Source organism: Eufriesea mexicana, unplaced genomic scaffold (genome assembly GCF_001483705.2).
Source record: "Eufriesea mexicana isolate 0111107269 unplaced genomic scaffold, ASM148370v2 scaffold2087, whole genome shotgun sequence".
Classification (NCBI taxonomy): Eukaryota; Metazoa; Arthropoda; class Insecta; order Hymenoptera; family Apidae; genus Eufriesea; species Eufriesea mexicana.
This window is the reverse complement of record NW_016910162.1, coordinates 647,015-656,783: the sequence shown is the minus strand read 5'-3', so window position 1 is coordinate 656,783 and position 9,769 is coordinate 647,015. Positions and strand designations below refer to the sequence as shown.

The following is a 9,769-nucleotide window of genomic DNA, read 5'->3' as shown; positions in this document are numbered from 1 at the left end:
AGGAGAAACATACGACATGTTCTCGAACGTGACACTATGTTTTGAAACATAAATTCGTGTGTCTTCGTAGTGCGTGTCCAGTGCTCGTTGCTCTAACGACAGATTTCTCACTTCAATGATTACGACACTCTACTTACCTACTAGACGAACGCACACTGACACGCGATTTATCTTTGGTCGGGGCCACACGTGTGTACGTGTGCAAATGTAAGTCCAAGTACTTTAACACGAGCGGACTCGTAACACTTGGCTACTCGGTATCAGTAACAAGAGAAATCACTGGTGAAAATAAGAACCGCGAAATACTCGAGCCGTTCGAGAGTTTTCCACGTTATGCATCCGTCTAATCATTGATGCATGAATCAGGCGTTTCTGTGTCATGTTTACTGACACCGATGAAATGGCTATTTTTTAATATCCTTATACATAAACACATGACCATCATCTTATTGTTGCCACGTGAATGAGCCATTATTGTGCCATTTTTGCTAATGCCAACAAAATGGTTATTTCCTAATATTCTTAGGTTATGTACAAGGATGTATAGTTACCATTTTATTACTGTCACACGAATGTGTCATTTTTGTGCTATTTTTAATAATAATAACAAAATAGCTATTTCCTAATATTCTTAGGTTATGTACAAGGATGTATAGTTACCATTTTATTACAGTCACACGAATGTGTTATTTGTTTGCTATTTTTAATAATATTAACAAAATAGCTATTTCCTAATATTTTTAGGTTATATATGAACATGAATAGTTACTATTTTATTGCTGTTACACGAATCTGCTACTTTTGTGTCATTTTTAATAATACAAACAAAATGGCTACTTTCTAGTATTCTTATGTTACACATAAAAACGTATTTACTTATTATCTTACTCTTATTGCACGAATAAACCACTTTTATGTCATTTTTGGTAATATTAGAAAAATTGCTATTTTCTAATATCCCTATATTGTCTTATAACTGCCATTTTATTGGTATTACTTAAATTAATAAAAATTAAATTATTTAATCGACAATACGATATCCATGAATCATTTGCAGTGAAAAATTTTTCATGCAAGGACATTAATCTAAAATTGAAAGGAAGAAATGATAATAAATCAAAAGGAAAGAATCTGAATTTATTTCAAGATAATTCAATGGATTTAAATCAAATGAGAATAATTGATATATTGCGAGAACAATGAAATTATTTGAGATAATAAGTTTTATTCTAGAATTGACAAAAATTTATGTATTAATATGTTCAGATAAGTAGAACTGTATTATAGTAAAAGCAATAATTAGCATAGTGATTGATAGAGAGAGTAATATGAAATTTGAATTACAAATTTCCAAGCGTGCTGAATGAAGCGAAGAGGCAGATGAGTGACATCAGGAAGTTCTTACCAGTTGTACGACTAGGTATTTTGAACCTCTTTTCCAAGGTCGTGAGGGTGACAACGATGTAAATAAAGGCCATTGCCTGCACAGTACCAAGAAGGCCGTACACCGCGATAAAATTTTTCCGGGTGGCTCGATCTCGTAGCCATCGGGGATAAATCCCGCAGAATCCACAACCTTTGCTCATCCCTCCGACTACGCTGTAACATTCGTGTATTTTATTTTCCAAAAGTTCGATAAATCGAACGATTTATGTATTTTTTTTTTTTTTTTTTAATTTTATGATTATGTTCCAAATGAATTTGGAACTACCTTATATTTCTCACCGATGTTATGTGAGTGTTTTTGATTAATAGTTTAGTGAAATACAGGTGATAGTGTTGATATATTAATCTAGTGGAAATATAGAGATAATAACAATGTAATATTCTAGTGACAATATAGATAGTAGTAAATAAAGGTATAATATTCTAGTGAAAATATAGGGAATAGTGGAGATATAATATTCTAGTGAAAGTTTCGGAAATAGTAGAGATATAATATTTTAGTGAAAATTTGGGGAATAGTGGAGACAAAATATTCTAGTAAAAATTTAGGGAATAGTGGAGACAGAATATTCTAGTAGAAATATAGGGAATAGTAGAGATATAATATCCTATTGAAAATATAGGGAATAGTAGAGATATAATATTCTAGTGAAAATTTACTAAATGGTGGAGATATAATATTCTAGTAAAAATATAATAATGAAAATATAATGTAGATAATATTCTAGTGAAAATATAGGGAATACTAAAAATGTAATATTCCAGTAGAAAGACGACTAGTAATGGAAATATAATATAACAGTGAATGTATTAGTAACAGTAGAAATACAATATTCTAGTAATCATATAATAATGAAAATACAACATTCTAGTGAAAATATGGAAGCACATTTCTAGTTCTAATTCCACCCCTCTTACAATCTTTAAAGTCCTTTCTTCTACACCAAACCACGAAAATATCCGTCCCCAATTCTCTTCTACAAAATATTTCAACTTCAAAAAAAATTAAAATACACTTAACGCCAATATTCAATGATATCAAACGAATTACTGTAAATAACTATACAATCCAATCCAAGTCAATGCTAACCCATACCATCACAAATCTTATTACGATTCATATCCCTATGTATCTTTCCACAAACATAAATCTCCTATCAAATAACCAATCATTTATTTACATTATTTATAATTAATAACTAAATAATATCAAACTAATAAAAATGTGTGACCTCAGAATTTTCATTTCTACTGAAAACATAAAATTACTTTCGACAAAGTTAAAAATGACTATTAAAAATGAATATTATTTATCTCTACATAACCTTCTGTATTAATATACACTCATTTACTTTCATCACGTCACTATGACATAACAATAACTTATAACATGCAATGTACAATATAATACAGTTGCAATAATAATCTATAATATATATTACATAATACAACACAGACAATAATAATTTTTAACTGTGTTACATAATTATAGGACACTATATATACTATATTCAGTTACAGTTATTTAGTTTAATTATACCCAAATAGTGTTATCACTAGAATCACTCTCTTCACATTTTCCAAAATAAAAAGAAAGAGATATATAATACAACATAGTCACAATAATAATTTTTAACTGTGTTACATAATCATAGGACACTATATATATTATATTTAGTAACACATTATACCCAAATATTGTTATCACGAGGATTACTCTATTCACATTTTCCAAAATAAAAGGAAAGAGATATATAATACAACAGAGTCACAATAATAATTTTTAACTGTGTTACATAATTATAGGATACTATATATACTATATTTTGTTACACATTATATCCAAATTAGTCTTATCACCAGTATTATTCTATTCACATTTTCCAAAATAAGAGGAAAGAGATATATAATTTTAAACTGTATTGCATAATTACATAACACTACATACACTATATTTTGTTACACTTTATACCCAAATAGTGTTATCACGAGGATCACTCTCTTCACACTCTCCAAAATAAAAAGAGACAGGGAAAGTTAGTAAACAGTAATATTATAAATCGAATTTCACGACAGTAACCGATAACTGTACATCTTCTCGATAAAGGTGCAATGATAGCGACTCGCTAATTTATTCGCGATATCAACTTGTGAGAGAAGTCTGTAGATCACTCGCTGGGGATTAAAAGGCTAAGGTCACGATTCTGACGATTACGTTAACTTCGGAGCACATCTCCTTCCCATTCGATTCATTCGACAGCGATAAAGACGTTATCTATCGTTATAAGCTGTTTAATTGTTTAACGAGATTTAGCATGCAGCCGCCATATTTGCTTCCATCTTGCCAATTCTTTACCGTTTCGACGGAAATACGTCTAGTGTAAATTACTCGTTCTCGTTGCATAATTTTATCACGAATCTATGTTTGCAGCTACTATCTACTTCAAGAATATTTCGTTCGTTTAACTCGTGCTGGGAAATGATCAAAATTTTGCGATATGTGATAAATCAGTGAATTTTGATATTGTGCGTAAAAATAATCCGAGGTGGAAAACATTTTTTGGATTATTCTTTAATTTAACACCTGATTTATCAATGCAGTTGAAACATCTTCTAGGTTATGGAATTTTTCGTTTTTTCAGTTTTTTCAGGTGTGGATACTTTGTTGTGGATTATTCTTTATGGCAAAATTTTGTTTTCTGTGAAGACAGATAAAAATTCATTTACTTCATTATACTAATTGCTACATTATTAAAATTTAAATATTGTTGTGGTATTAAGTATTATTTTAAGTTTTATTAAGCTTGTATATACTGTATTTAATATTTCACATGTTTACACTATTTTTTATCCAGTTTTAATTGTTATTACATAATTTTCATTTCTCTGCCTTCAAGATCATGCGAAGGTTATGGTATGCTAGGTCGTTGAATTCGTCTAGATACGAACTATTATAATAATAAGTCAGAAATATAAAGTGCTTTTCAAACAAATGAAGGTGACCTTGAAAATTTTCAAAAAACACATTTTTTTATTGCACTATATTGCCAACTGAAAACTGATCAACTTTTGTTTACAACATTCTTTCGTCAGATTATCGCAAGAACTTGAGAAATCGTGTCTAACGTTATGTGGAACCTAACCTTGTATACCTAACCTAACCAAACTCTGTATATCATTATAATAATAAATACTATATTTATTGTATTATATTTAACTATACATTGCATTATACGTACATTATAATGTACATAATTACATATTTATTTTTCATCGCGATTATTTATATATTTATACAATATTATAGTATATAACATGAACATTAATTTTTAATTAATATAAAATATCGTATATTATTTATGTCTTTATTTTTGCGTTAAAATTACTAAAAATCGAATATTCTAACATAATACGTCAAAATATTCAGTAACAAAAATTGGTTTAATAAATAAAATACTAATTCAATTATTTTATTGAAATTCAATTATATTATGTAAAATCAAAATTGAAATTCAATTCCATTGCGTAAAATAAAAGAGTCGAATTAACGATTAAAATTGAGATTTTAATTTTTAATTTCGTTCACTCACTGTATCGAATTATTTGGAAAATTGAAATTTTATTCTATTCTGTAGAATCAAAATTGAAATTCAATTCTATTCTGTAGAATCAAAATTGAAATTCAATTCTATTCTGAAAAACCAAAATTGAAATTCAATTTTATCAATTAAAATCAAAATTGAAATTCAATTCTATTCTGCAAAACCAAAATTGAAATTCAATTTTATCAATTAAAATTAAAATTGAAATTCAATTCTATTCTGCAAAATAAAAATTGAAATTCAATTCTATTCTGCAAAACCAAAATTGAAATTCAATTCTATTCTGCAAAATAAAAATTGAAATTCAATTCTATTCTGCAAAACCAAAATTGAAATTCAATTCTATTCTGCAAAATAAAAATTGAAATTCAATTTTATCAATTAAAATCAAAATTGAAATTCAATTCTATTCAGTAAGATCAAGGAGTCGAAGGAACAAAACTTAATTTCTAATTTTGCTCACTTGGTGCACCGAATTGTTTGAAAAATATTTTATGTGTTTCCCCGACGTAAATCTGCCCTTTTGTTGAAAACAGTGTAGAAAAATTAAATTATCTAATTACGATAAGAGAATCGACGAGGGGAACAGTTGGTACAACGATAGCGATGAAAAATAAGCTACGCTCCTGGAGTCCCGATATTTTTCGTTTTCTCACATTTCACGGTATTTAAAATTATTATTTATTTTTAATTATGATCACAGTCCTGATCGATCATTATCTTCTCGAAATATTTATGTAATTTCTTAGTTTTCCCTTCGTTGTAGGTAATTTTATAGACAGATTATATAAACGGACACAATGGTTCTTATCAGTGATAATTTAGATATAAGGAGAATATCATGCGCGATTTCTTAGTAACATATCATACGCTGAGCGATTGTAAATACAGATAACAATTGCAATTCAAGTACCAAAATATTGAAATATCGTTAATAGGCAGGAGAAGAATATTTTGACGAAGGTGAATTAAATCTGCAAAATTTATCCCATTTTTGGTTCTGAAGTCACGTTATACTCGGAACTTTTGCAAAATATTTATGCAAAGCAATTGAAAACTGGATAAAGAATTAAAGAAAAACGGATACGAAGAGAAAAAACGGAAATTCTTTTACAAAATTTCTGAAAATTTCGAATGCAATAAATGGATACTAAAATAATTGCAAAATTTTGGAAAATTTGAAATTGGAAGCAATTGAAATACTTTTACAAAATATCTAAAAATTTGGAATGTAATTCATGGATATTACGAAATAAAATATAGTTGCAAAGTTGCTACAAAATATTCAGAAGTTTCATTTTTGGTTCTAGATGCATCTTATATTCGGTACTTTTGCAAAATATTTATGCAAAGCAACTAAAAACTGCACGAAGAATTTAAGAAAATGGATATGAAAAGAAAATTTTAAATGCAATGAATGGACACTGAAATTATTAAAAAATTTTAGAAAATTTTATATTAGAATCAACTGAAATATTTTTACAGAATATCTAAAAATTTTGAATATAATGTATGCACAAAATTTAAAATTACTGCAAAATATTCCGAAATTTTAAATCTTGTTTACAGACACCAAAAGCAATTACAAGACTCTCGCAAACTGCTTGGAAACTTAATATGCTTCACATAAACAGTGAAAACGAGTCTAAGAAGCCAAAATAAAATGAAACATAACTTGTACACACAACAAATATTTTCTAAAAATATTTACAAATTAAATATAAAATATGCAATATCCAAAATATCCGAAATATCCAAAAATTCGACAAACATAATTAACAAAAATCTATATCAAATAAACAAACAAATAAATAAATAAATAAACAATCACACTTCTCTCAACACGTGTAAACATGATAGTTCCCAAATCACTTCACAATGATCCACATCGATCTTGTAAAGCGGACCTAATTGTCAAGAGTCTGCTGAATAGACACAAATGATACCCAAAATTATCGTATTAAACGATAGAAAGAAATCTCCTATAAGATCATCGCGTAGCTACAATCTCGCGACAACACCGATCCTATCGTCCAGTCTGACCTTATTAGAAAAAGAAACAGAATCCCTAGAAAACCCTGTTCTAAAAAAAAAAAATCCCTAGAAAAAAAAATAAATAAATTTTTCTTCCCGTTCGTGTAAATGTCAAAAAGTCAAACGACGTAATGGATTTATTTACCAACGATTTCCTTGGTAATTGTCCAGTGCACCACGGGCACCTGAGATGATTACGCAATTGCAATTTAACTGGGTATAGATTTCGTTGTGACGCTCGGAGACTGCATTAATACGGAGTTCCAGCCGATTGTTACTTCCGCCTCGTCAGGCTACTAGAAGCATGCGAAGAATCGCGGACCTAACTTCGAGATAGACTCACGCAACCGAACCAAGTCGAAATAAGACCAGTATTCGACTTGAGAACGAAAATCTCGATCGGGGAATTTTTGCCACGCGAACTTCCTAGTTACATTTGTAGCGTGAATTTTTCGCAATTGGTATATCGAATTTTGTAGAACATTATTTTCACGATTATGAAACACTATTTTCGGAATAATAGTATTTTGGAAATTATTAATTTGAGAAATACTATTTTGGGGATTATTATTTGGGAATTACATTTTCCTAGTTACATTTGCAGCGCGAATTTTTCGCAACTGGTATAACGAATTTTGTAAAAGATTATTTTCACAACTATAAAACAGTATTTTCGGAATAATAGTATTTTGGAAATTATTAATTTGGAAAGTACTATTTTGGGGATTATTGTTTGAAAGAGAATATTATTTACATTTTCCTAGTTACATTTGCAGCAGAATATTTTGCAATTGGTATATCGAATTTTGTAAAAGATTATTTTCACAATTTTGAAACGGAATAGTATTTTGGAAATTATTTGTTTGGAAAATACTATTTTGGGGATTATTGTTTGAAATAGAATATTATTTGAGAATTAGAGTATTCAGGAAATTATTTGTCTAGGGAATAATTAATTGGTAGGTTGTAGAATGATAATTTTGAGAATTTGAAATATACATTTTGGTCATTACTAATAAAATTTGGAAAATAGTGTTTTGAACATTATTGTTTGAAGAAGAATATTTTTTAGAAGGAATAGTATTTTGGGAAGTAATTAACTGGTAGATTATAGAACAATAATTTTGAAAATTTACAATATATATCTTGGCAATTAATAATGAAATTTTTGAAAGTATTATTTTGAGGATTATTGTTTAAAGAAGACTATTTTTTAGAAACTATTATTAAAGAAAATAAATAATAATTTGCAAAATAATAATTCTGAGAAATTTTGAAAAATAGTGTCTTAAAAATTGGCTTCTTAAATAATAATTAATAAGAGCTTAGAGAACAGATTTATCCAATTAATAAAGTGATCAATTTAAAAAAAAAATATTATTTTAAGAAATAATTAATAACTGACCCAAATACTACCAATATTTGCTATTAATAATAATAATTTGAAATTTATTATTTAAAATTAGTATTTTGAACTGTAATTGATAAGAATCTGCATTACAAACTTTTACAATTAATAAAGTAATACGACTTCTTTTATATATCATTTTAAACAATGTTTACTGATCAAATTAAAAACTGATCATTTTTGGAGTCAATAATAAAATTTTGAAATTTATTATTCGAAAAAGTGGATTATTTTTAAAAATAAGCAATAAACAATCTAGGGAGTAAAAATGATAAAGTTCTTCGTGCAAACAAGAATTCAGTAAATTCAATCAACTAATAAAATTCATCTCGATGACAGCAATTAGTATAATTCTACTTTAAAATAGCACAAGTTTACTTCATGAGATGCTAAAAAAAGATATCGACCACATCGATAGTCGACCATTTTTATATTTTGCACATGTGCATGACAAAGCTGTAGATGCACAAAAACCGGTTAACAGATGGCAATAGTAACGAATGCCGATAGAAAAACATCTTTCGAGATCATATAATAGTTACCTACAGCAGACTCACAAAAATAAAAAAATTTAATCAAAAATAAGAATAATTCCAGAATTAACAATTAAATAAAAATACAATAAAAAGTAACTTAAAACTGTCATTCTTCTAAAAAATTTAAATAAATAATATTAAAAAAAAAAGTTGAAGGTTATACCGTATAATATACGATTTACAATTTTGACAATAAGAGTGAGTAAATGAAAAAATAATATGCCTAACAAGTAACCAGAACAGCGTGTAAAAAGAAATACTAACATATTGTTACTTACTTACCATGATTCACTGATCAAAAGAATATTTATTTCCCAAAAGAATCCATTAGTTTTATAGGACACGATATATATCTGACAAATTGCATGTTAAGAGAAATCGTGAGATGTATTTAGATCATTCGCTATACACCGTGATAAAAGCACTCGACCATATACAATGGATTGATAATGCGTAACATAATCCTGTTCGAATACAGGCGATCCTAATGGGAACATTAGCACTTACGACGGACAGCACAAAGTATGCAAGAGGAGGAAGCGAAGACACGCGAGAATTCTATTAGTCTCACCTTGACCTTAGGCCACGTGCTTCCGCATGGACTCAGGAAGGACTTCCAGGTCGCGAGTCCTATCTGGATCGCGATCCTCGAGTCTTTCCTTGCTCGTGACCTCTCTCGTCTGACGAGTAACTCAAAAATCACTGGGCGCTATGAGCGCTCAAGTTTACGCGAATAAACGCAG

At 28.5% G+C, this 9,769-nt stretch overlaps 1 protein-coding gene across 2 annotated transcripts in view; it reads right to left on the bottom strand.

Annotated features, from left to right (window-relative positions):
* Positions 1 to 9,769, bottom strand: part of Oatp33Ea (Organic anion transporting polypeptide 33Ea) — a 24,985-nt gene extending 15,216 nt beyond the window's left edge. The window contains exons 1-2 of one of the 2 annotated variants that reach the window (XM_017902886.1): positions 9,598 to 9,769; positions 1,406 to 1,599 (exon numbers count right to left, since the gene is read on the bottom strand). In XM_017902886.1, the coding sequence (XP_017758375.1) occupies positions 1,406 to 1,586 (181 nt within the window). In that variant the 5' untranslated portion in view covers positions 1,587 to 1,599; positions 9,598 to 9,769. Of the gene's footprint in view, positions 1 to 1,405; positions 1,600 to 3,394; positions 3,562 to 9,597 lie in introns of those variants that run through there. The other variant, XM_017902887.1, reaches the window with a different exon arrangement.